Here is a 27,891-nt window from a genome sequence, read left to right as displayed (position 1 = left end):
GTAGGGTTAGTTAGTATTAGTATAGTGTTTCAGCAATCTGAAAAACTTTCATTGAATGCCAAATAATCCCAGGAATAATCCAATTTTAGACTGTGCTACATGTGCTCCATTTGAAACGTGGAGCAAATTAAGTTTAAATCCCTAAATTTAAATTGCTCACGCAGTTGTATTTTGTGGTTTCACTCACCTCCTTCACTGTCAACCCCATGGTTAGTCAAGAAGCAAGCATTTACAGCAATGACAACATGCAAGGGGGTCAATTTCTCTTTAGCCACCTGCAGGTCACTTCCTCTATAATTTGGCATTAATGAATTTTAATGTGTTGACAGCATCATCATTATTTAAATTTGCTTTTCTCAAAACTCAGAAACTTTTAGAAAAAAATAACTTAATTATAGTAGGAAATTTTGTAAACAATTAATACAAAACATCTTAATATCAAACAGATTTTCAAGCATAATTGGGAGAAGGGCAAATGACTCTTGAAAAACTATTATAAAATTAATTTATAACTATAAGAGAACCTTAATTAAATTCTAAATGTAAGCAAATTCTAGAACCAACTAATTTATAAAATAGTCTTTAACTATTTGTGAAATTCTATTTAGGCTTCCCTCTACTTCCCTAATTCAGTTCTTTTTTATTGAAAATAAATTTTTATACCATATATTCTGATCACCGTTTTTTGTTCATATTCAAAACTTAACTCATGTTGATTCATATAGCTTTTGAATTTATTTACCATGTTGAATTTTAAGGGGGCTAGAAACTTGCTGTCACTTTTGTCAATTTTAAGTAAAGTTAAAGTTTCATTAAGCACAATAAATTTAAAAGTCTATTCAAATATTTAGTAAACTTTGTATCAGAAAGGCTTGTAAGAACTGTGAAAGTCAGGAACCATACAGTACTAATAACTTTCTTCTTCAAACTTACTTCTTTGCCAAATAAATAAATACTTATATCTATATTAAGTACATGATTGTTATAACAAAAATAAAAGTTAAATATTAATTCTTACCAATAGTGGTTGAAGGGTTATCCTGCCCTGAAAAATATAAAATTAAACAAAATTTTAGAACGTTTCAGATTTAAAGCAAACATGTAATTTTTATATATCACAGATGCATATTTATTTTCAGCATATTTTGTCTTAATGAAATTAAGTTCCCATTTTATTTTTTCTGAGAGTTTCGCTCTTCTGAAGACAGCTACATGCTGACCTAATGTATTTAATGTGTGGCCCTAAAGGAATAGGAACATGGGAGTTTTCTCACAAACAGTTCGGAGTCAGTCGGTGAGGTGATGTCTTTGGAGGGGTGGGAGGTTAAAGGGAAACATTTGAACGTTCTAAGACAGAAAGTGAACATGAGGCAGAGCTAAGATAGAGGCAGGAAAATGCAAAGAGTACACCAAGTACAAAAGAGAATGGCGACGTCCTATATAAGAAAGTGACGCTGGGGGAATAAATGGGAAACAGAGCATCGGTGACACACTCAGGGAGAAGCCGCAAGGACTTTCCGTGTCTTTGGAAGAGAGAAGGCAGACTGAAGCAAAGGAAACGGTCACATGGGTGTGTCTACACATTTCTGAGTTGCTGAAGAGCGAGTGTGGATATTTTCATTGAACTGAAAAGGAAAGAAAACTCAAGTGAAAGAGGAGAGTTAGATATGCTGATGATTTTCTGTGAAATCCTCCAGTAGCATCGGCTTGGAGAGTTCAGGGCTCCTGCTACACTTCATTGAAGCACACGGATGGACGCTGTAGTTCTGGATGTGAAGCAGATCCCCAAACAAAAGTCCAGGACAGAACACAGGGGTTAAGAGAATGACAAGGAGAAGGCCAGCAGAGTTGGTGACGCACTCCCCAGAAGAGAAAAGATGCAGACAGAGATGTTTTGGGAGAGGTTTCACTGAAATAATGAGGAAATGACACGCATCCGATGGGTCTGTCATGCGTTTCCACACGTGGTACGGAGAAGCTGTGTGCGTGTGAGGGGAACCAGGTCTGGTTCCCAGTGAAATGAGACGTTTTTGTTACCGTTCCTCGTAAGAGACACTAAGAACAGAAACAGGAGGAAGCTATTTTCTCGAATAAAAAACAATGCTGAGAAAGCAAGAGATCTTCAGGAGGAAAAAGAGATGGCTCAGTAATAAAGATCGCTGCCTGTCAAGAGGTTTTTCTTTTTTAAACAGAATAAATTTGAGAAATTCTCCCCTCAGAAGTACCATCAGAGATGCTTGTTCTATATGTACATGTGTCTAGGTGTTTATATATCTGCATGTCCAGATAAATGAACTGAAAGGTGAAACCGCATAGATTTCTTTGTCTTCTATTTTCCTCTTTATCATCTATACTACGGTACTATCATCGCTTATCAGTGGGCATTCTTTTGTGCCACACAGCATGAAGTGATTTCACCATTATGCTAATAATCATAAAGTATATTTTCACGATTGAAAATGGCTATAATGTCACCAGGTGACAGAATTAAGTACCATCTACGACTGAGACACTGCTATGTGGCTTATGACGGCATCGTTTTGAAAACACGTTATTTGAAAGACTGTACCATTTCTTGTCTGGTCAATTTGTTCTTTTCTATTCCATCTAACTTTATTTTCCTGTTACAAGTATCTCTGTCCTCTGAATCATTCTAACTTTCTTCCAAGTAAATTTCTTAGAATTATGTTGGTTGGCAAAAGAGATAATAGGAAGAAACAAAGTATTAATATATCCACAATTAACAGACCACATTTTAAATAAGATGAAAAATAACTCATGGTCATTGGGAAGAATATAGAATTTCTAAAAGTTTAAAATATTCAAATTAGTTTGACTACATGAAACCATAACAAACAGTATCCTGCCCTTCTCTTTAAACTTTGCAATGTCTAGAAATTGTTTGAACTACACCCCTTCTCAATATCAGTATTTGGTTCACTCAAGTTTAGGAAGTAATTATTGTTTTGTTGGTCTGCTGTTAAAAGCGAGAGTCAACCATGATAAAGGCATGATCCTCACCTTGAAAAGCCAAGAATGCAAAATACAAATTATCCAGTAGTCTGAAAATACATTGAAATAATATGTAGGATCTATTTAGAGCAATAATTGACAGTTGGCAAGAACTGTACCATTCTAATGAAGAAGAGAAGTGTGGGAAGCTACTGTAGTAGGGTATGTGTTATCTGCTATGTAATCACTGGCAGAGAAATCCTTGGATGACTTTGAACATGGAGTAAACATGAAGGAGAAGGAAAGCCCATGTGGTGACAGTTTCCAGCCATGAGCTCAAGAGCAGACATTGCAGGCCCTGGCAAGGTGTTGAATGTTTGCCTGAAGATGACAGAAACCACAGGATCAATGGATACGGAGAAGAAAACAAATAACAACTTTAGTTACAGGGAAAACGGGAATGTTAGAGTAGGTTCTATTACCCCATCACTCATTTTGGAGGCCATTCTGCTTCATGGGACCAGCTTATTGAAGTATATGATAAAAGACTGTAACCTTACATCTTACCACATGTTCAGAAGAAAAAGCTAACAATGAAGGAAAGGTGTGAAGGTACACGTGTACATATAGCGGAGTAATGTATGCATGTGTTCATGTGTGCACAGGGACAAATATGTGTTGGGGGAGCCAGCAGTCAATGCCAGGTGCCCTCTTCAGTCATGTTCCACCTTAGTTTTGGAGACAGGGTCTCCCTCTGAACCTAGTATTCATTGACTCAGCTCCCTAATGAGTCAGATCTCTCAGCCTTTCCAACACTGGGCTCAAAGGTGAATGTCACTGCACCCAGCTTGTTAGCTGTTTAACGTGCCTATGGGACATCCAAACTCATGTCTTTATGCCTGCAGGGCATGCGCATTCATGACTGACTCATCCCCTGTGCCTCTGATGTTAACAAAGGCCTTTAAAAACCAGAGTGTACTGTCTAGAAATACTTCCTTTTTTTTTTCAATTGATTTTTATTGAGCTCTACATTTTTTTCTGCTGCTCCCCTCCCTGCCTCCTCTCTCTCCTTCAACCCTCTCCCAAGGTCCCCATGCTCTCAGTTTACTCAGGAGATCTTGACTTTTTCTACTTCCCCTGTAGATTAGATCTATGTAAGTCTCTCTTAGAGTCCTCATTGTTGTCTAAGTTCTCTGGAATTGTGATCAAATGCCAACTATTCCTTGTGCCACCCTCATAGGAAATGTCTCGAAAAGTGAATTTAATTCAACTAAATCTTCTATAACATTATTTTGATGAAAAATCGGTAACAGACACAAACAGCCAAAAGCGTCACACTAAGCACTTGAGCTGGGAACTGCATTCTGAAGCTTGGTTATAGGTTAACATCTACATATCTGATCTAACGAAGGTTCAATATTTAATGCCTCCAAAATCCTTTCATCTTTAATGTGATAAAATTTAATATCCATGGAAAACCCATATTTAAAAATAGATCATATTTCATCTCTTCTCTATTGATGTGTACTGTCTCCATAAAGACTTCTCAAGTCGCTAGCATTTTTTCTTTTACACTCACTTATTGCAATACAATGTTAAACTTCTTCATTCTGAAACCTTAGTAAAATACTACCACTTACCTTTTGTCTATAAAATATTACATACAGACACAGAAACGCACACACCTTAACCTGTTTTAAATGGAAATTCCAGTATCCAAGAACTACTTTTTAGAGTCAATGTTAGACCAAAATTACTTGCTTTGGTCACAAAACTGTTCCCAGCAGATTTTAAGCTCTCATCGCACTCTTATTAAACGTGATACAGAAAATTAAAAAAAAAATTAGCCTGTCAAAAATCTTTTAGCATAATTCTAAGATTTTTTAAAAATAAGAAACCACTCCAAAGTATAAAGTAATCACTGTAAGAAACTATGCATTCCCCTCAGCAGTACACAGTACGTATGAATGTTCCCAGGTATTCTTGTGTCAAAGGAAAAACACAAAATAAAACACTATAAATCTTAAAGCAGGAATGCAATAAAGTTGCCCTACATAAATAGCCTAATAATAAAGTCTCTATTTAAAGGCCATGCGTTTCCATGCATGGGTCATTTCAGACATTTTGCATATAATAACAGCTACCTCTGTATACATACCAAATAAGCCAGAAGGTATAAAACTTCACATTAACATTCATAGGAACTGTGCTACTAACTAGCTACAATTTCTATTTTATTCTTTATATTTCTATGACATTTGTAGAATTCTTTCTAAATCACCTGTGTAATTGCCTATTGCCCTGTGTTCACATTACCAGATTACCATCAAAATCGTAAGTAGATGCAACCAGATCTTTTCACAGGAAGACCTGAAATGATTGGGATTGTGGAGCATTATTTAGAACATGACCTTCTCATTTGACTGGTTACAGGATCACAGATTAACCATCTGGAGCCATGCAGAGCAAATGAGTCCAGATACCGTTCTGATCTGTTCCCTGATAGACAGCACTCTCCACCCCAGGCTCTTGAAAGGAGCCTTAGTGTCAATACATCTGGTATTAGAAATAAAACCTTTGCAGAATGTCTCCTGAGCAGTGCAATTAGGACAACGGGTTAGTAAAAGTAGCATCAAATATATTTGAGCAGAATTTGAAAGAAATAAAGATAGCTGAAGAAAAATACATGAAAAAGCAGTATAAATTTAAACAGTTCATGTTTAAATACTGGTAGGACAGAGTAAAGAGAAAAAAAGTCACTTTTCTAAAGCTACGAATTTCTGGTTCTTTTCTAAAATCTATAAACACACCAAATGCTCTACTGCGTGTTTTCATGTGCCGCAGAATGCTTCACTCTTCTGCTTTCTTTTTTTTTTTTTTTAGCAATATTTCAGTAGATGGCACCAGAGCACCAGAAATCTGTACATCGTCACCTGGTGAGTGTTTCCCCATTATATTCCTGTTGTGAATTACCAGTGGAATTGACTAGATACATTAAACACGTGAGCACGGAGATAAGAGAAACCTTGATCTTCAAAGCTCTGTTATTCTAACACGTGTATTGTTAACTGAATTTACCTTTCCCAATATGTTTCTTTTACAACTCGAAATGTTGAAGTGATTGCGAATCAAAGTTACCTTGAAGTCACACCCCTAAGTCTGCCATCAGAGAGTTAAGGAAAGCGGGAATCAATTTGAGTGGAAATGACATTTCAAAGGATATACGTGGGCTTTAAATACCACCCAGTCCACCACTAACCTCCTTTCCAAAGTAAAAAAGAAAGAGAACCCCGTGGAATAGCATTTGTGAGGGGATTTCAGCCTTTCTGCTTTGCAGAGGCAGAAGAGTGAAGCAGAATAGATGAAATAAATACTCTGAGTATTCGTCTAAAAGAAATTGGAGTGTTTTCAAGATTTAGAATGTGTATCTGCATAACTTCTCTCTGTGATTACAAAGGCTACATGATGGTGGGACCAGTAGCTAGAGGGAGCTAAAACAGCGTTCTATCCTTACATGGTGTGACAACAATACCAATAGACACAAATAAAAATAAAGGATTATTTCTACTCTACAAATTAGGTATATGATCCAGTCTGTAACAAGTTAGGGTCAAGATTGCATAAGCTGAGCACGGTAGTATAAGCATGCAGCCCCAGATATTCCAGGGGCTACAGCAAGAGTCACAATTCCAAAGCCAGACTAGACTGCTGATTGAAGCCTAAGCCTGGCAACTTGGTGGAATTGTGTCTTGGTGGGGGTGGGGGGAGATACAAAAGGTAAAGTAAAAATAAATAAGCAAGGTAAGAGTTCTGTGGCTATTGCTCAATGGATAGCATTTGCTTAACATGTGAGAACCCCAGGGTTCCATCTCCAGTACTACCAAAAGAAAGAAAGAGAGGAAAAAGAAAGAAAGAAAGGAAGAAAGGAAGGAAGGAAGAAAGAAAGAAAGACAAAATTTTAGAGAACTCTAGGAAGTAGCCTTTCTTCCTTCCATCCACTCGTCAGTAAGTGAACAGTGACAGTAAACAATTCACTGAAATCCTATTACAATCAGATACTGTCAATGTCACTTTGCCAAGAGTTGTTTTTAATCTTATCAACTCAATAAGCTGTGCAAGTCAGCAGTTCTTCTCTGTATTTTATAGGGAATTAAGCAGAGAACAGAAATGGTTGGCTTGCCGTCACATGATGGCATTTTAGATCTGAAGCAGTGTGTGTTTAACAATAGTCCTTGTTCTTTTTAATCAGCTCTATGTTAATCATGGATTAATTAATTAATTAGTTAATGTCAGCTTTGTACCTTGAGTCTGTAGAGTGAAAGAATGCGTGCCCGTCTCTAGAAAGCAATGCTATACTCACAGGCCAGCAGAAGACTCCACGGGTCTCTGTTGAGTTGGAGTCCAGTTGGTGGGAAAGAAGCAGAGAACACATGCTTTTCTGCTGTGGTTTAATCCCACGAGGGGCTATGAATCTACTAACTGCACCAAACCCAGAGAATTTACCATACACTCATTCAGGCTTCATGCATGGATGCATCGGACGTCAAAGAAATACAAGGCAGACGGACAACAGGATGAACTGAAGAGTAACTCAGGACAAACAGAAGCAACACAGCGCACAGGAGAAACTAGAACCAACTCTAACTCACAGCCTTCAAACTGGGATGCATTGTCTCTGGGAGCAATGAGCAGGGCATGAAAAGAGCAGGCATTCAAAATTGAAAGAAGGATTTAAGAGACACTGTCTAAAATAGTTTTGTAAGCCACACAATATAATTAATACACCATTCTCAAATGCCAAAATAACATGTTTGAGTTGAGGACAGAAATACAAGAGACAAGGTTGGGCAATCCGATGGGGACAAAGAGCAGTAATCTTGATGATTGTCGGCTTCATACCGCAATTAAACATTCAACCCTAGCTTCCATACTATCCTAAAACCATAAATCACAAATAAGGAAAGTGTTAGTATGCAAAATACAGGTGAGGACAAAACCAGGAAATCTTTAATGAATGAAGGCACTTTAAAATCAAAGGATACATTGTTTTTCATTGCAGGAATCATGCCTAACTCTCTTCTAAATCCATGGAATTATCCCAATCTATTTGTGATTATAGATGATTATGTGTAACACGCAATGTAAAACTTTAAGAACGTGTGCTTTTCAATGTTTTGGTTTTGCCTAAACGTATCACCCTATCCATTTCAATACGTTAGTTAATTAACTAAATAAGCAACAGAGAGTTAGGAAAGACTGGAAAGCCAGCCACAGAGGCACCCAGTGAAACCCTGCCAACTGGGAGAGTAAAGCAAGAGAGTCTGGGACTCAAGATCATCCTTAGACCATGGGAAACTCCAGACAAGCCTGGACTCCACGAGCCTCTAATGAACAAAAATAAAAATAAATAAATCCAGGAGCCAGGTAAGAAAAAACGATGTTTCTCCTTTAATCTTTTTTATCTTATAATACAGATCTACACTTATAGGCAATAACAAAGATGGTCACTTCCTATGTAATGATGGCAGCAGCAGTGTGTAACACTGGCAGCATCAGGGTCTTTGAACTTGATGCGCATGTTTTAAAACGGCTCGTGTTCAAAGCATTGAGAGTGGAGGCAGCAGAATAAAGAGTCTGAGGCCATCACGGGCTATGATGGGTCCCTTCTCAAAAGTCATCTCAATGCCTTCCTCAGCCATCATCAGAGAAGCCTCCTCCTGCTGTCGATGGGAACAAATAATGTCCACAGTCAGACATTAAGCTGAGAGAGCGTGGAACATACAGCCCTAAAGGGGATGTCTCCATGAGGGAGCCCCGAGGAAGAGGAGGGGGAAAGGGTAGAAGAGCCAGAGGGGATGGAGGACGCCAGGAGAACAAGGCTCTCTACACCAAGGGAGCAAACCTCATGTTGGCTCACAGAGACTGAAGCAGGGAGCACAGAGCCTACACAGGTCTGCCCCAGATCCTCTGTGTATATATTATAGCTTCCAGTTCCGTGGGTTTTATGGGACTCTTGAGTGTGGCAAAGACTGTGTGTTTCTGATTCTCATGCCTTCTCTTGGACTCTTTTCCTGCTGTTGGATTTCCTCGTCCAACTTCGATGTGATGCTTTTTGGTTTCTCTTATATTTTATTTTGTTGCGTTTGGTTGCTGTCTCTTAGAAGCCTGTTCTTTTCTAATGAGAGACAGAAAGGGAATGGATCCAGATGGGAGGGGGGTGGGGTGGAACAGGGAGGAGTAGAGGGAGGGGAAACTTTAATCAGGATGTATCCTATGAGCAAGGCATCTATTTTTAAACAAAGGGGAAACACTTTGAAAAAAGTCATCAACGTCGTCTCCCCAAAGTGTTCGCCATTGCTCTGACATCCTGCAGGATAGCCAGGAGCGTGAGCACAGCAGACCTGTGGGGAACACAGCTGAAGATGCGTTAGATAGCACAGATGTACATCTGTGCACGTGTCTACGCTTCTGCATCATCAGTACCGCAATCCTGACTGCTTTAAAAGACGAATCCTGCGTTTGTGTTATTAGCTGACTGAGGACCATGTTGACAGCGCAGGCTCTGGACAGAAATGCTGATGTGGGAAGCTGCAGTGGAACCCGAGTCCTTGATATTTTCTTCAGCTATGGCCAGGACTCGGGTGCAGAAGTGAGGAAGAACTGCTGGTGGCAATATTCCCCACCCACACACTCGTCTAAAACAGTTCCCCTGATAGGCTTATTCTCAGACTTAGGATGTCTATTTTAGTCTTGCGTAGCTATCTATTTTCCATTATTTAAGTCTAGGAGTATATACCTGATGTAGAGAATACATGCCAGGCAGCAGAAATTATTTAAGTAGACTCACTAACATTTTAGTATGTATGTTTTCGTAACTCCTTGCTTCCTCTGAAACAGACCACGAGCACAGTCAAAGAATTATACAGAATCACCAAAATGTGCTGGAACCGGTGGTAAAACTGTTGTATTGCTTTTAGTGCCAGGACTAATCATCACAATCTACTAAGCAGATACTAGATGTATGGCACTGAAGTGAATGATGCTAAATTGTACTTCACAGAACATTACAGAAATGTAGATAGCATTGCCCTCTCTCTCAGAGCAAAAAATCTTAAATACAGACATGAAAAGCTAAAATACTTAAGGCAGTAAAGTTTAGACTTAACTGAAGATCTGTTTGATATTAAAAAAAAAAGCTCAGGCTTACTAAACCCCACTGTGATATCAGGAAAAAAAATTTAATATTAAATCCAGTACTTGTGCTGAAGAGCCACGAGTGAGCCAACAACGATCAGAATGTCTTGTGTAGATCATCAAAATGGAATCCAGAGTATAACATATTAAAATGGATCAGTGTCTTCTTTCATTTCGTTTTGTGTTGTTTGAGACCAAGTCTAGCGAAATAGCTGAAGCTGCTTCTGAAGCTGGGATGCCGCCCTGAGCTGCTCTCCACTTCTAACACTCCTGCCACAGTCTCCCGAGCTCTAAGATTATAATCCTGCATGCCCACTTCCAACAGAACGTATCATTGAAAATGAAACTGTTAGCAAAGTACTCCACATGCAATGCAGATACACACTGCAATTGTATTCGGCTACAAAGAAGAGTCCGTAACAACCATCACAGGAAAATGGATAATATTAGAGATTATGTTCAGTGAAATAAGCCAGCCTTGAAAAGATAGATATCACATGTTTTTTTTTCTTATGTGGAGCTCTGTCTCTCTCTGTCTCTGTCTCTGTCTCTGTCTCTGTCTCTCTCTCTCTCTCTGTGTGTGTGTAGAGAGAGAGAAAGAGTGAGAGAGACAGAGACAGAGAACATACAAATGGCATAAAAATGGGAAATGGGCGGTGAGACGGAAGAGGGGGAGAGAGAGAGGCTATCGAAGGTTAATGGACTATATAAGGCAGTGGTTCTCAAACTCCTGATGCTGTAACTCTATAATACAGTTCCTCATGTTGTGAAAGTCCCCAATAATTAATTATTTTCCTTGCTACTTCATAACTAATTTTGTTACCGTTATGGATCACGATGTAAATATCTGTATTTTCTGATGTCTTAGGTGACCCCCGGGAAAGGGTTATTGTTGCCCACAAAGGGGTTGTGACCCCCAGGTTGAGAACTGCTGAGATAAGCCATAAGAGCAGAGTGGAGGGGAAGACTATTGGGGGAGGAGGGAGACCAGTAAGAGGAGGAAAGGGGTACCAGGATGTCACTGTTGGGGAAAGACAGGCTTTAATGATGCCTATGTATAAAAATGCCCAAATTAAACCCATTGCTTTGAATACTAACTAAAAAAATCAATAAAAATGCAAATTCTCAGATGGTGATGGAAAAAAGAGAAAATCCCTTTGTTTAGAAAAAAAAAGAACAGAAAATGAGCAGCCTGAGACAGACTGGAGCAAGAACATCAACTTGTCTTCCCTTTCACCCACACCCTCAAAGAAAGAAATAGAAAAATAAGCTTAGAAATGTCTCCTTATTAACATTTCCGTGATTTAAAACAAAACAACAGCAAAAGATGGTGCCATAGCTTCAGCAGCTTCTAAGCCGTGGGTTAAGAGTGAAGAGGGTGAGCTTGCCTGAAGCTCTTTCGTGTATCTTTCTGAACACTGAGAGGGTGTGTGTGAGTCTGTTTGTGTGTCTGTGTGTGAGTGTGTGTGTGTCTATGTGTGTGTGTGTGACTGTGTGTGTGTGTGACTGTGTGTGTGTGTGTGTGACTGTGTGTGTTAGGTCAAATAAGAAATAAGAAAAAACAAAGCGAGCACTCCATTGTGGGAAGTCTACCAAGCTCTTCTCCATCTCTTGAACAGCATCAAATGGCTCCCAAGGCTTCATCAAGTCCCCCAACCTCCTCAAAGCTGTGGATAATCAAAGCCAAGGTTGATAAATGCCCAACTTATTTCTCCCTCTTCCTCTGTCATGAAAGATGCTGAACAGAAACTTGGCTTCCTTTCAAAATCATTAAAGAACAGGCATAATGGGAAAAACAAGAGAGAGGCAGCTCTCAAGCAGGAGAGGATTTCAGTGTGCTGTTCTCACCATGCTGCTGTTTGCAAAAGCTAAAGGCTCACAGCAGTGCCTTTACTGCCCTTGTGGTTTCTCCTCCGCGCGCACTTCTGTTTTTCTGATTCTGAGTCTTTAGAGGAAAGGAAGAGGTGCAGCTCATGCGGTTAAGCACACAAGAGCTTCCAAATGGTGCAACCGGTTGCCATAGCACCAGCATAATCAGCTCTATCTCGGGGTAAAACCGCAACTTCTCCAGTTCATGTTGAAGCTGCCTGGTTGTACATTTAACTGCTACAAAACACTGAATTTCAGGTTTACTTGGCTGGGTTCTAGTGAAATCATATTTCAACGATGAGGCTAAGTTTGTGTAATGACTGGCTTGGTTTCAGGAGCACTCCATTTTGCAAGCCACTCACAAAAGGTATTTTAACGTTTTAAAAAAAACATTAAATCCCATCTAATATTTAAAAATGTAAGAGCTCCTCCTCTTTGGTCAGCATTGACCTTTCACTAAGAACCTGCACAGTGAAAATTGGAGTGGACAGACTACAGTAGGAAACATCTAGTTGAAACTAGAACATCTTCCTTTCCATCCAGGATTATGAACCTTTTAAAGATAATCAGGCAAGGATTTCCTGCACTTGTGAAGAGTCCTCTATTATCACATATGAAAATTATGTCCATCTTTAGGAAATATCATATTGCAGCCTTTGCAATACAATGAGTGGATCTACTTAAGTTGGATGATTTCCTTAATATTACACCTGATAGAACCATGAAAACCAGGCCTGAAAAAAGTGTGCCAGGGCATTTCTCTTCCTGTACACATTAATGAATGCCGGTGTGTCCCACATGGAAACATTTTTCCATGTTGAGGATTTTTTTTTTTTACTGATATCGTTGCATGCTGGCTACATCATTGCTTTGTGATATAGAAATGTATTAATATAGCCTACCAATGTTCATAAATAATATTGGGATTATGGAACACTTTCTATTGAGTTGCCTAAGAAAAACTCATATTGGACCAATTCCTTAAGCTTCTTGTCAGTAGAAAAGTGCTGCCTGTCTAGAATAAAATAAGTAGCACACTGAATCCTGCTACCTGGTACAGTGTCTTCCAGAATCTTCCTATTAGCCCTGTTTCAGTGGTTCTCAATCTGTAGGCCGCAGCCCCCAAGGAGATCACATATCAGAAATCCTGAATAGCATATATTTATATTATAATTCATAACAGTAAATTACAGTTATGAAGTAGCAATGGAATAATGTTATGGTTGTGGGTCACCACAGCATTGAAGAACTGTATTAGAGGGTCACAGCATTAGGAAGGTTGAGAACCACTGATCTAAGTGTTAGAAGATTCATCCTTTCTCCAGAAAGCCTTGTCAAGTTTTCTACCTGGTAATTCAGTTAGACTAGCCCTTGCCTAACATCCAGGAGGCTCAGATGAAGCCCCCAACAGTGCCATGAACAGGTATGGTGGCGTCTGCCTGTAACCCCGGTAATCAGGAAGTAGACACGAGAGACTCAGAAGTTTGAGCTCATCCTCATACTTGGCTACTGAGAGAATTCAAGGCCATTCTGGCCTAAGGAGACCTTGTAAAAACCAATAAACCCCAAATCCCCACTTGGATCCTGTTTTCCTTCTCCCCAGCTCCAGATCTCCAGTCCTCAGAGGTTCTTTTTATTTGTTCGTTTGAGATGGGATTTCATGTAGCCCAGACTTCCCTCAAACCCTTTGTGTAACCAATGGTAACCTTTAATTTACGACCTCCTCACTCCCCCCTTCTAGTACTGGCATTTCTGGCAAGCGCCACATGCCAGGTTCCTATGATGCTGGGGATCGAACTGAGGTCTCTATGCATGCTAGACAAGCACTTGCTCCCGCGAGTCACTCTTGCGCTTTGAGAAACCTTCTATTTTATCAGGTTGATAAGCTACTTAAAGATAGGCTATTGGATCAACAGGTCTCAACCTGTGGGTCACAACCCTTTGGGGTCAAATGACCCTTTCAGGGGAATTGCCTGTGACCATTAGAAAACACAGATATTTTACATTACAATTTATAACAGTAGCAAAATTATGAAGTAGCAAAAAAAAATATGTTTGAGGGTCACCACAACATAAAAAAAATATATGTTAAATGGTTGCAGCATCTGGAAGGTTGAGAACCATTTCTCTATTTGATGAATGATGCTACTCTGGATCTATTAAATGAAAAGGAAAGATATGGATGGCTTAGGTAAATTGCGTCATAACTGAGGAAGCAACAGCACCAACCCTCAATCCCAGGCCAGTCAGAGTACAAAGTCTGATTTTCTCAAAACTTCATAATACTTTCCCTTAGTCTTAGAGGATTCTGAAAATCCATTCCCTGTCCTTTTCCTCGAGTTCGAAACAAAGACCTTGACCACCTGACCCCGGAAGTCCGCTATCTCCTTGTCCATATCTGCCTTTTACCTTAGGTCAGCATCATCCCACCCGACTCACGGGCTTTTTGTGCATTTCGTAACTGTCAACTTCCCCAGCTCTCCCCAAGCACCCTGCAGCATTCTCTTTAAAGCATCCTGCTATGCTTCTTTCCTATTAAAATATTTTAGTAGCAAACTCCACACCCTTTGCAACTTCCATCTGTTCATCTTCAGTTACAGGAAGGTTATAGTATCTACTTGTGGGGCTGCTCTGACTCATTCCGGGGAGGCTGCATTCTTTGTGTCCCAGAGTGTCTGCTCTATGATAAGAAAGCAGTAAATGGTTCTGATGGACACTTAGTTGCTTTGGTCCTGTTGCCCTAAAATTGCAACAATCGTGTGTTGAAATACACTATGAGAAAGTGCATGTGTGGGTTTCCCTTTCATCAGATACTGCTGTGTTCCCTGTTGACAGTTCCCTGCACTTCTGGATTTTCATATATGTCTACACTCACATTCAAGTACTGGAGAACAAAATGCAAACCGATAACCCGAAAATATAAATGCCTGTGTTGAGTAATAAACTGGAATTTGTTGTGTGGTGCAACTAACTTGGTTTTGAACCCTAACTGAACCAATTGGGATTTTGTTCAGGTTTAAAAACACCAAGCAATCCCAGTCTTGGGCTACTGGATACATGCATGTACATAGAAATGAAATCACTCTACTTAATAGGCTTCTCAGCATCCATGTTCATTTCAGTTGTGTTGACAGTAGCCAGGAAATGGAAACCTAAGTGCCCATGAGCATATATAAAAGATAGAAAATGAGTTACACTGTAGAAGATTACTATTCAGCCACAAACAAGATGGAATCCTGCCTTAGGAGAAAGTATGAATGAAGTCAGGGGGCAGGGTTAGGTGAAATTAACTAGGTGAAGACAATAATCTTGATCACACGAATCTTAAAAGTTTGAGACATAAAATCAGTGAGGACTATGACTATAGAGTTTGCTGAGGAGAAGGGAGAGGCAGAAGGGAGATGCTCGACAGTTGTACAAAGGCACAATTAAACAGGGGGATTTGGAAAAAGGTACATATTTAAAGTGATCTAGAAAAGGGTTTTGAAAATTTTAAATGATTGAGGTAATAAATACATAAATTACCTTGACTTGATCAATGAAATATATATATATGAAATCAAATCATCACACTGTATACATAAATTTGTACAAACATCATTAATTAAAATAAAGTAAGCAATATTGTGAGCTTTTGTCCACAGACCAAAAATCATGGCATCTAGTATATATGTGACTTGTTATGATTAATAGATGCTAGCGGAGAATTTGGCATTACAAACGGGGAGGGTGAGAATGGTTTATTACACTTCATTCCTGTGATCATCAAATAAAGTTCCATATTATTATGAATTAGACATCTAAGATGGCTCCCAACTGCCATAAGATTTCTGCAGAATTCTTCTAATTTTTGCAGTATAAATTCCTCATCTTGAACAAAAACACCGAGTGACATTCCCAGATAACAGTACTCATTGTACCCTGAAGCAACTACTACATTCAGTGTTGTATGTTATCACACGCCTTTCGTGTGTCCCCTCATTTCATGAAAGCTTTAAAGAGATGTTATCAAAAATGACACTTGTGAGTGACAATCAAAATAACCCTACAAGCCACCTGGTTTCCAATCTGTCACATACAGGTCTATCTCTGTGCAGTGGGGTCTGCTACCCTCAGGGAAGCATTTCTGAATCCCAGGCCTCTGGATGTTCTCAGAGCAATGCCAGGCAAGCCAGGCTCTGGGCCTATTTCCTGGAGGTCACCAGTGAACTCCGTCACTCACACTCACCAGCCACTGGTTTCTGATGTTGGACAACTGTCCAATAAAATTTTCACAGTTGAATGAGAAAAGTGAAGGTCATTTTGTAGATTCGTGTTTACTGATCATTTTCCTAATTGACTCAGGCATTTTCAAATGTCAAGGACACTTCATGTTTTTGCTGAACCTATCGTAAGAGAGCTCCACTAAAACCTCAGAAGCTTGCTTCCTTCCGGGCTCCTGGATGCCAGCATCAGCTGTCCCTCATCAATGTCTGCATGGACGAGATTGAGCTAATGAAACAAGCATGGCAGCTACTTGCCCTTCACAGTCATTTGAGGGTAAACTAAGTAGAATTGTTCATATTCTCTCTATTTTGATTCATGTCCTTCACCACAGCATTGACACCTGAACCCCAAATCACAGCCATAGCCTTGGCTTGAGGAGTCACTAGCTTGAGGAGTCACTAGTAGAGAAGTGGGATTCTTGTCACGGCGCTCGGCTGAAACAATGCTCCCAGGCTCCTCTGCGGACCCTTTCAAATGAAATCAGCAGTTTCCACAAATCTCTCCCATCCGTTCATTGCAGTACTTGGCTATTGGTTTAATAAAGCTGCCATTAAGAAAAAGGCTTTCACCTTCCTTTAGAGGTGATACAATCTCTGTGGGGGAAACACATCATTTGACTACGGTGGTGGGATGGACATTTCTGATCTGGAGCACAAGGGAGGCTGGGGGAGGAGGAGCCTGAGTCTTCCTGTGCTACACATAGTGAGAGCCTCTTCCAAACGCAAAATGGAAGGTGGGGCAAGCGAGCAGAAGGAAGAAAAGAGGAGAGAAAGAAGGAATTGGGATTCTGTTTGAATTACTGTTTTATAAGGTGTCTGGGGCTGAGGAATACTTTAGAAACAACATGGGTGACTCTGAAATATTACGTTTGATCTTTAAACACTGAAATTTGAGCTTCTAGTCACAGAAATATTTTAATTAAAACATAAAACCCAGGTTGTTTGGCTTCTGATAACTTTTTGATTGAGTTAATAGCAGTCTTGAAAGTGTGGTGAGAAACCTGGCAGCCTATTACACAGGAAATAGTTCTGTGAGTTGAAGACAGAAACCTTAGTGCAGCCGCCTGGAGGATACACGTCATCACATCAGCATAAACTGCTATCCACTGTTGACAGGCACCATCCACTGGACTCATGAATTTTTATTACTTAAATTGTTATGATAAATGTATCACTTTAATTATGAATTAATATTGATTGTTCCTATAATAAAGTTATTTGAAGCTGTATTTTCTCTGTGTGTTTTCTAATGAAGTTCTTCACCTGATGGGGAATAAACCAAGTAACCTTATATTTTTGCCTTTGGAGCAAGCACTGTGTACAGTATCCACAGTTTGAAGATGATTGTATAAAAAGAAGGCACGTTTTGCTAGATTGGAATGGCTGTTCTGCCTCATACACTAACTGCAAAGACCGGTGACACCTTCCAAAACAGAGAGGGTGAAATGGCAGAGTTAAGTAAACCAGCACTGGGCTTGTATGGAGGTTCCTGAGTGCAGTAGAAATGGTCTCAGTAATGATGAGAACTTGGAAAGTTCGATGTCTATCCGTCTGTCTGCATGTTAACAAGAGGTAGTATTCTGCTGAAGTGCTCCAGTGTTACATTCCCACACATCCACTGTCCCTTTAAGTAGCACCACACCATTCTCTGCAAGTTCTGCAACTAAATTGCAAAGGTTTTAGGGCTCCTCCTACCCATCCCAGTCTGTTACTACTCCAAGGTTACTGTTTCTGTAATAGATGTCCTGCCAGACTGTGAATTGTTACTTGACAGTGAGCTGGGATGCCTAAGGTTCAGTGCCTACTCTGTCTCTTTGAATTGCTTGGACTAGATCCTACCAGTGTGTTTTCCTTTTTATCTGAGCACTTGGGTAGGTGAAGAAAGCCTATCTTGCCATGGTGTGGAGAGCCTCAGAGATCAATTTTGTAGGGAACCAGCCACCAATTAGCCCCTCCAGGGTGAGAGACAGGCAAACTGAACGCAAGAAATGACCGCCTACAGGAAGGAGGTCACACACATCTGGTGAAAGTTGTTTGAGAAGGAATTCTGTACTAACGCTTGCGAGAACGAACTGTAGTATACGTTCAACTCCCTTCACTGCACAGTGTGGAATGCGGACGGCTCTCGGTGCTCATGGGGCAGCAGTGAAGAAAATATAGAAGTCTTAGCTTCAGGATGGTTTGAGCATTCAGTAATATGGTCTTCATGGGAGATTATTATACAATCCTCAAAAGCATGTTCGTTTTGGTAGCAAAATTATTTGCAATGAGCATCCACATTCAAGAAAGAACTCAAGCATCACACGCCATATAACCTAGATTTAAGAATATTCTACACATCTACCAGGAGCTCAAAGGTTTGAGGCTATGGAAGGAAAAACAGAGCCTTCTTCACAGAAGCCCAAGGGAAATGTCATTAAAACTTGCAGCATGGAGCCCTATGTTGGATACTATAGCAGAAAATGAAATTCAATTTTAAAAAGACACGGGATTCATACAAAGGCTATAATTTAGCTAGTAGCATTGTATCACTGACTTTTGCTTCTAGTACATGTGCATTTTGACAAATATCACTATCAACAGAAGCTGCAGTGCATGGGCTGGGGATCTGTGCTTCCTCTGGAGTGCTTCTATAATCTAAATGTATTTCCAAGTTAGTTTATTCTTTTAAAACAATCTTCATTAACACTTTGATGAAATCTAAAACTTATTCTTCATCTTTTGAGCTAGTGTTTTTGAAATTGTGGATTTCCAGAGAACATTAGGGAAGTACGTGTAGCCGTGACTCATCATTACAGTAGACATGAGCATGGCGGGGCTCGAGTGTGCAGAAGCCAGGTCACATACCAACGCTTCAGGAAAAAGAGAATCTCATGAATAAAGCATAGTAATGCTATCTCTTCTATCCTCCATACGCATGCTTGCTTTGCAAAATCACCGTTCACTCTCTGTGATTTTCTCTTTCAATGCTGGTATTCGATGCTCTGCTGTTCTCTTTATGGCTGGCAGCACTAATTCCTGGACTCAAAGATGGGCTTGAGGCTCTGTGCTGAGGTCCTAAACATGGGAAGTGGCCTAAGACCAAAGAGACCTTGTCATGTTCTAGTGGAGAAAATGAAATTCTGGTGACAAAGGGCTTCCAGGTGCAGCTGGAAAGTCTGAGCAGCAGCCTTGGGCTGCCAGGAAGTCAGTGTAGATCTGGGTTTGTGTAAAGGGGAAGTCAGGAGTACAAGGTTAGTCATGAAGCTGTGGACCAAGGGCCTGTAAAATGGTTTAAACTGTCTTGAAACAGTTCCTGCAGCAGTTAGCATGTAAAAAAGAAGAAAAGAAGAAGGAGGAAGACAAGGAAGAGAGCAACTCATGGATTAAACCCTAAGGAATTTATTATCTCACAGATCTGAGTTAATTTCACCCTAACCTGTGATATTCAACCTAAAATTCCATCCTTAATTTCGTTCTGGCATCTAGAGAGTAAGTGTCTAACCTCTCGCTTGATCTCAAAATGACTGACTGTTACATTCAAAAAATATCACCAGAGACAAGACAGGGGGTCTAGCCTGGGGATTTTTCTTTTCTTTTTTTTAATCTGGGAGGAGCAGTTTCCCTAAGATGCTTTCATGTCTCATTGGTCTAAGTAACAGCACTGCCAAAGAGAAGGAACTCACGAAGATTGACTCTGACCCATCAGAATCTAAACTCAGGTTTCAAGAAAATGGTAAGACCCACCTAGAAGTTCATGACAGGTAAAGACCCAAATAGTTATCCTTTGCAACTGGAGGTTTCTTTGCCAAAACACACAACCAAGCAAACAAACAACAATAAACAGTAGAGTTGTGGAGGATGTCAATCCCAGAGACTACTGTCAACATGCAAGTGGTCCGGGTCAGAGCTGTGGCAATGAAAGCAGAGGACACTTTCAAAGATGAGAGTAAGGGGGACATTAGTACTTTACCTCTAAAAACAGCACTTTGGGAAATGGAGCAATTCAGAACGTGGCCTAGATTTTTAGCAGGAGTGAGTAGGTAAAATTCTATACAGAATGGGAGAGCAAGGCAGGCCAACCAAAGTTTTGAGTTCAATTTTGATAAAGCTGGACATGTGGTATCAGTGGGGCACTGCGTAGGCAGTGTCAAGTAGATAGCTGGGAATGCAGGCCTTTCCTATAGAAGGAGCTGAAGACAAACAGAGAAATCACCTTATAGAAGACACATTAAGCCGGGGAGTAGGCGATGTCGTTGAAATAGTGTGGAAGGAGAAGGGGTAGGTCCCTGGAATACAGACCAACACAAACTCCAGGAGCTAGAGGGAAGAAAAACTAAGAGCTCTGGGTAGAAGCTGGGAGAGACCAAATTTTCAGAAAGAAAGCTATCGCTCATAAGTTCAAACCCCTCTGAAAGGTGATGTCAAGCAAATGCTAGAGTTTGGTCCACTGGGTTTAATAGATTAACGAAAGGATCCAGGAAAGATGCTGTTGCTGTGTGCATGCCAGTACTTTCAGGGTCCAGCAAGGAGAAGCTACAACGCAAGTGAGTGAGGGAGATGACCCTGTACATTCTGAAGACAAACAAAAACTGGCAGTCTCATTCAAAACCCCTGACTAACCTGAACCTCTGGGTAGACCGAATTGGCATTGAACTCGCCTGAGAGCATCCCATCTCTGTCTGTCAGCTGTTGGCATTATAGGAATGTGCCACCATGCCCAGGTGACAAAAAAAAAAAAAAAAATCTTTTAAAATTCTGAGAAACACAAGAAAGAGCACAAAGGTCCTAACTAGAAGGCCCTATTCTGGCTTGTTTTTATTTTCTCTTATTTGGTTTCTTTATGCCTATCTGTGTCCGAGTGAGAGAAAAAAAGGATGTGAACTTGGGTAGGTGGGGAAATAAGGAGGATCTAGAAGGAGTTGGGGGAAAATTATAATTACAATGCGTTATATAAAAAAGTTTATGTATTAAAAATAAATAAATAAAAGTTAATTTTCTAATGCATATAAGAAAATATGATAAGCAATAATGCAATGAATAGTCCCCTGTCTTGTCTTATTTCACCATCTCTAGCTCTAGTGACCCCTGGTTGACACTGTACCAAAATAAAAAGAAAAATAAAAAAATTCAGAAATTAAAATATTGATATTTTAAAAAGAAGAAGAAGAAAGAGATAGGGTAGACAGAGACTAATTATTTGCTATTTACATCACCATTTTTTATTCTCCACAAATCAGATTTTAATATACAGAAATATATGCTATTTCAATTAATATATTGTCATATAGTTTATATTTGATTGATACATACATTTAAGTCTTGAGGGTGTCTATGTCTTAAAAACAGTATACAAATATTTCCATTTCATTCTAGATCAGAATTATTGGATCATTTATATATTTTCTCTCTCTGCTCCAGTTCACTTTGCTTTAAGGAACCATGGGCGTTAACACTCCTTTGCACCCCTTTCCCGCATATGTCAGTAGGGTTTTGTTGAACTACTAATCCTTAAGCCTGGAGCTATGCAGGCTGGGATTTAGGAAGTTGAACTGGTTTTTGTACCTAGTAAAATTAGAAGATGCTGCTCAATAATTATAAATATTTCTTTGTGGGATTTTAGGTGGACAGAGTTGATTCTTAGGAAGAGAAGCTAAGAAAACCAACAGGAACATTTTACTTGATATATCAGACCGCATCCGCTGTGTGCCCTGACTGAGCTACGCCACAGCTTCTTTCGCTTCTGACCTCCCTTACAAATGTCTGCATCTTTATAAAAGCTCCTGAGACAAATCTTAAATGGAAGCCTATGCTATTTTAACATGGGGAAAAAAGTATTTTGGCAGATGTAAATTGAAACTCTTCCATTAGGAAAGCAAAAATGTATTGATTATTTTTATTGCTAGAGAATTTCATACGTGCATGCAAATTGTTTGGTCAAGTCCACTCCACTTTCCTTCCCATACAATTTCTCCCTCTATTGCGGCCTCCCAAGTTCATGTTTTGTTTTGATGTAAAACCCATCAAGTCTACTTAGTGCTGTCAATATGTGCTTGAATGTAGGTCTACCTCCTGGAGTGTGACCAGCCTCTTGGAATCTGCATCCTTTTGCTAAAGTCTAGAAGAAAGTCCACGTACATACCTGATTAAAGTGTACCAAATGAGACTCTCAGGATATTGAACATAAGAAGTGAAGAGAAAGAGGTGGTATTTTGGGTAAAGTGGTGTCATCATTTAGCAGACTAATACTCAAAGACAGCGAAGACCCTATGTTTCGTTTAACAAAAACCCTGGCTTTTACAGCTCTCTCGCTTGTGTCTCTGCATTCCTACGAAAGAGGTATGCTGATCGTTTGCTTTGCAGAGAGAAATTAGAAATGGGTTCTGCTTCAAATACCATGATTGAAGTGACATTCCAAACTGGTACACTCGGCAGACATTACAAAGAAAGACCCAAATGGTTTCATAGTGGCCACAAAAATGAATAAGGCCATTATCAGGGTTCAAACTGTGGTAGATTTGTGAGTTTGTTTGGCGGTGACTAATCCTTAGAACTGATTCTTTCACCGCCACTGAGTGTGTTGGCTCTGCTAGTTTGCCAGCCTTTTCCTGGCTCACACCCACTCACCTGCACCCAGTGCCTTCCTCTTACAGTGGCCTCCCTTCATCTCGTAAGTGTGCTTTGTCACACTGCCCAATCCTAAGACTCCTCAAACTACAGAACTCATTTTTTAAAAAGTATCTTAAGAATGTAAAAAATTGCTTTTGTAGTTATCTTCATAAATCCTTTCCTTTAAGTATCACCTCTTCCTCTGTGCTTGTCTTAAGCTCAACCTTTTGAAGCCACTGTTAGGTGGCTTCAGAAAGTGGTTCCTTTTGTAGAAGGCCAGTGACCAAGCCTTTGTATTGTTCAGCCTGCATGCTACGTGTTGCCTGCTGTACCTATAAAACAGCTCCCAGTGAAACATGCCATCGCTCCCTGGGGATTTTGCTGCTGTGTTTAGGTATAGATGGTGGGTGTCTGCTCTCCTCTCTCAATTTTCTCTTTAGGGAATTCATAATCCTCTTAATTCTTGCTTAGAAAAAGAGCACAGTCTTAGGCAGGGACTCCAAACCATCAGCGGCCACTCCCTTGTTTCTTTCTACAGAGTTTCTGCAGAGTTGCTTTTCTCTGCACAACTAGTTTCACATTCAGCCAAGCACACTTGTCATCCAGCCTGAAAAATATATGAATCTCCTCCTCCTCTTCCTCTTCCTCCTTTTCCTTCTTTATCTCCCTCTTCCTCCTCATCTTCTTCCTCTTCTCCCCGTCCTCCTCCCCCTCCTCATCTAACCCCTACCCTGGTACAAATCTTCCTAATTTCTCATAATCCAGCCTCATCTTAACCTTGATTATGTGTCTTTCTCCCAAACCATGTGAAGAGATTTATTATTCATTACCTTCCAAGTACAGGGGCCTTTGTCAATGCTTCTTACTGTCTTCATCCCACAGCATCTTGATTACAGTACTCTGTACAGAAGTCCACACTTCTTAGGCTTAAGTATCTTTTACATTTTTTCTATGTCATAGACCCTTTCTCTGTATTCACGAAGGAAACTTCTACATTGTCTTCAAAGCCCTGATACATGTCAATCATTTTAGACACTATAACACTTTGTTCATGTAGTTCAATAATATGATAAAAGGTTACCCTATGCTATCATGTCTGTTTTTGCTTAGTGTTTCTTCTTATAAAGTCATCTCTGAACAGTTTACATCGGTGTTCTACTTCTAGGGCAATGTGCTTTAACTTGCACTTCTGCATGAAGGATCAGCAACAGGATAGTGCCTGGGCAGAGCTTTAATTCTGCACACAGATGCAGTCCCAATAGCTTCACTTCCCTATCATGGACTTTATTTTCGTATTTTTCCAAGGCCTGTGACATAATAATCCTGGCAAATCTTAGGAGCTAAATTGTCACACTCCTCTGGATATTCTGGCTCTTACAAATATGTTTACACATTTTATGGTGAGCTACCCATTGTCATTTGTATACATGTTTTCAAGATGGAGACCAGAGTTTTTCTTGTCTGTGGTCTTGCTGGATCTGACTTTACTTTCCAGTTAGCTAACAACCCATAGCACAGTAGTAAATCATGGGCCCTCCCCACCTTAGCCCATCAGCTACGCAGATAAGACAAATACTGCATTTCAAAACTCATGTGAACAGGGATTGGACAGGTTCCCAAGTCAAGAATTATTCCCATTTAAGAAAAACCATTTTTTCTTTGTCTTTTTACATTAGGAAAATCAGCATACAAAGGGCCTTATGAGATGGTGTGAGGCACAGCTCTGGCAACTAACAGGCACAGCACATTCTTCAAACCTATTCGGAACCAATTCTTCCCTGTTTCACTCTAGAATAGAGTCTCTAAAACAAATGTATTTCATTTCTCAATACCTCTCCCACCATTTCTAGCAACGAGTCATCATGGAATACATTCCTAGTCCGATAAATCTCTGAGGAAGATTTCAGCCTCTTAAGGAAAGACAAAAGCATTATTAGGTAAAAATTACTGTTGTTTTGTTCTTTCTATCCTTTTCTAGAAAGCCAATGAAAGGTATGAGTGTGTGGCAGCCTCAGGAGACAGAAGATACGGCAGGTAAGCAGGCCAGGACACCCAGAATGTAGTGACAGAGAAGGGTCTGATGCTTGGATGGCTTATGACACAGCTCTATCCCAGGCTAGCCTCTGTTTCTGTCATTACATTGCATTTTACCTTGTATGACATCTGGATAGAAAGATGACTGATACAGCAATCTATAGAACTTTACTGAGAGGTCTTGTCATTTTTTTTTTGAATAAAATTGCTTTACTAGGGCTAGGGAAATGGCTCAGTGACTAAGAACACTGAACACTGGCTGCTCTTCCAGAAAACCAGGGGTTCAATTCCCAGGACCCACATGGCAGTTCACAACTGTCTGTAACTCCAGCTCCATGGAATCTGACACCTTCATATAGACATACATGTGGGCAAAAACACCAATGCACATGAAATAAAAATTTGAAAATTTCTTAACTAAAAATGACAAATGAGTTCAACTTTTAAATTTAATTTTTAATTTTTTATTTAAAGTTTTAAATTTTTATTTCATGTGTGTTGGTGTTTTTGCCCACATGTATGTCTATCTGAGGGTGTAGCCCAGAGTGAAAATGTTCATTATTTTCTCTTCCTCTCAGTTTTGATTCTTGCTCATTGAACTTTTCTTAACTTTAGATTGGTTAGTTACATTCTCCTAAAAAAGTAGGTAAGATTTTGTTGGTAAAGAATTATTTAATTTATATAAAGTTATTAACATACTGAAAAAAATTTCTACTCTTCATCTCCTATATTATAAGTTATCATTTATCTATATTGTACTTATCTAACTATAATGAGTCCTGGCCACTTCTACAGAAGTTGGTATATCGCATTTTTTTCTTTCTTTTTTTTTTTGATTTTTTTCCAAAAATTCTCTTATTTTGTAATTTTCTATCAAAGTGATTTTAACATGAGATTTGATCATACAATGTCATACATTTTCCATATTCTTGAATATGTATTATAAAACACCACTTAAAATTATCCAATTTCAATAAACTTTCTCTACTATGTTGTAAAACAAAAAAAAATGACAAATGAAAATGAACCTAGTATTTTAAAAGTATATTCATGGTGGAAGTATGACTTGGAAAACCCATCACACCAAGGTCGCATTGCTCATGGGGTGCTGTATGCCCTTGGTCTTACTACTGAGTTCTCAGCTGTCTTGCATCCTCTGATTTATTCTCCCTGCACACTAAAGGTTGTCCTTCCATCACAGTCTCGCCTGAGTTATAAGTTAGCAAGAATTCTTGTTAATTTACATTTGCTACAGTACCAACGTAAGATTACTAAATAATTTCATCCTTTTCATCTTTTTTATAAAATACACTAGTTTTGCAAGTAATCTGTAGAAACTTGTAGTTCAGTAAAGATCTATTAAGACCAAGAAATCTATTCTGAGGCTATCATGATCACCGATCTACATTGATCATGATCATGATCTACATTGTTTCACTCTCTGTTTCCTACCTGAGTGTAATATATGCATACACACACATATACTCATCACACACACACACACACGACACACATTCTTCTCTCTCACTCCACATCACACATCCATGTGTTTTACTACTATTATTCAAGTCTGTGTTAACAGATGCTCTATATCTTTAAATGTGAGTACTTGAGCAGATTGAGTCGTCATTTATTCTTTGTAGGTAAACACACACACACACACACACATCATCATCATCATCATCATCATCATCTTCCAAGGGCGGGGAAGAGATTCATCCACATCTTCATCCATGTTTTCGTTATTATAAATTTATCTTAAAGACATGATAATATTATATTAGCTAACAATGACCTCAAACCCACGATCCTCTGTCTGTGCCTTCTGCCATTTATCCTCAATATATCAGTCAGAACTTACCCCACAGACTCAACCATCTGAGCTGTGGTATTTGTTACTGGGCCTCACACATCCTTACACACATCTGCTGTGTTTACCAATCAGACAATGAGGAACCAAGGGAAGTAGTTAGACGCACTCGGTAGGATACTACATTGTAGAGATCAGGATTAAAATTACAGTTTACATGCAGGTAGGGTTTGGCTCAGGAGTGCTGCCATTTTCAGTGGCATATGCTGCATTTGGGGACCTGCCAATTTGTCTATTTCATTCTTATGCCCAATCCTCAGAGTACCCATGATGTCAAATGCCATTCATTAAAATTATAATGAGCAACACAATGTATATCTATATATCTATATCTATCTATCTATCTATCTATCTATCTATCTATCTATCTATCTATCTATCTATCTATCTATATAAACTTCCTTGGTACTGTTTCTAACCCCTTCAGATCCAAAAGAAATTTTCCAAATGAGAGACCTAAGTCCATCTTCATAGGACAATGATACCAAAGTCTTTCTCCTTTCATCAAAAACCATGACTGATCTGTGCATTGCACAAAACTGAAAGATGCCTTATTGTGCAGGAGCCCATGAGGAGTTCAAGGGCGAAAGCAGTGGCAGAGTGCGGTGTTGGTTCTCAAGCCAACAATCAAGGCTGAAGGTGACCAGGGAGAGAGTTTGTTGTCTTCCCAAGCAACTTCTAGAGAGCTTCACACAGGCAAGCTGAAGGAGTCCTGTAAAGGAAAGGCCAGAACAGCTTGGAACATGCAACTGAGAGCCTTCTGGGCTCTCAGAACACTTACAAGTTGCCCTTAAGGACTTCACCAGACTGTGTCAAGTCATGTGACAGCTTTCATCATGTTCACTTCTTAGCTACTATAAAAAACACTCCTAAAAAAAAAAAGTGGGGAAAGCAGTTCTGTTTTCTACTGAGAAGTGAGTAGTAGCAGCGTCTGCCTTTTGCCCTCATGACTCGGCTGCAAACCTACAAGGACTTACTCTCTAAAGGACACGTGGAGCCCTTGTTTTTCTCACTCACAGCATCCTTAGATCTACCGTTTTCTATTAAAACGAATGCTAGCGCTCTAAATGCACTTCACAACTATGGCAGAGTTAACTTCAGGCAACTCTTCCAGCCAAG

General features: G+C 39.6%; 1 protein-coding gene across 6 annotated transcripts in view; it reads right to left on the bottom strand.

Annotated features, from left to right (window-relative positions):
* Positions 1–27,891, bottom strand: part of Ptprc (protein tyrosine phosphatase receptor type C) — a 111,690-nt gene that overhangs the window by 63,808 nt on the left and 19,991 nt on the right. For all 6 annotated transcript variants that reach the window (XM_085688167.2, XM_085688168.2, XM_085688169.2 and 3 more), the window contains exon 3: positions 1,019–1,045. In XM_085688167.2, coding sequence (XP_085544293.2) covers positions 1,019–1,045 — 27 coding nt within the window. The remainder of the gene's footprint in view (positions 1–1,018; positions 1,046–27,891) is intronic.

The sequence above is a fragment of the Myodes glareolus genome, chromosome 5 (genome assembly GCF_982192425.1).
Source record: "Myodes glareolus chromosome 5, mMyoGla1.1, whole genome shotgun sequence".
NCBI classification, from domain to species: domain Eukaryota; kingdom Metazoa; phylum Chordata; class Mammalia; order Rodentia; family Cricetidae; genus Myodes; species Myodes glareolus.
This window is presented reverse-complemented; position numbering and strand designations above follow the sequence as displayed.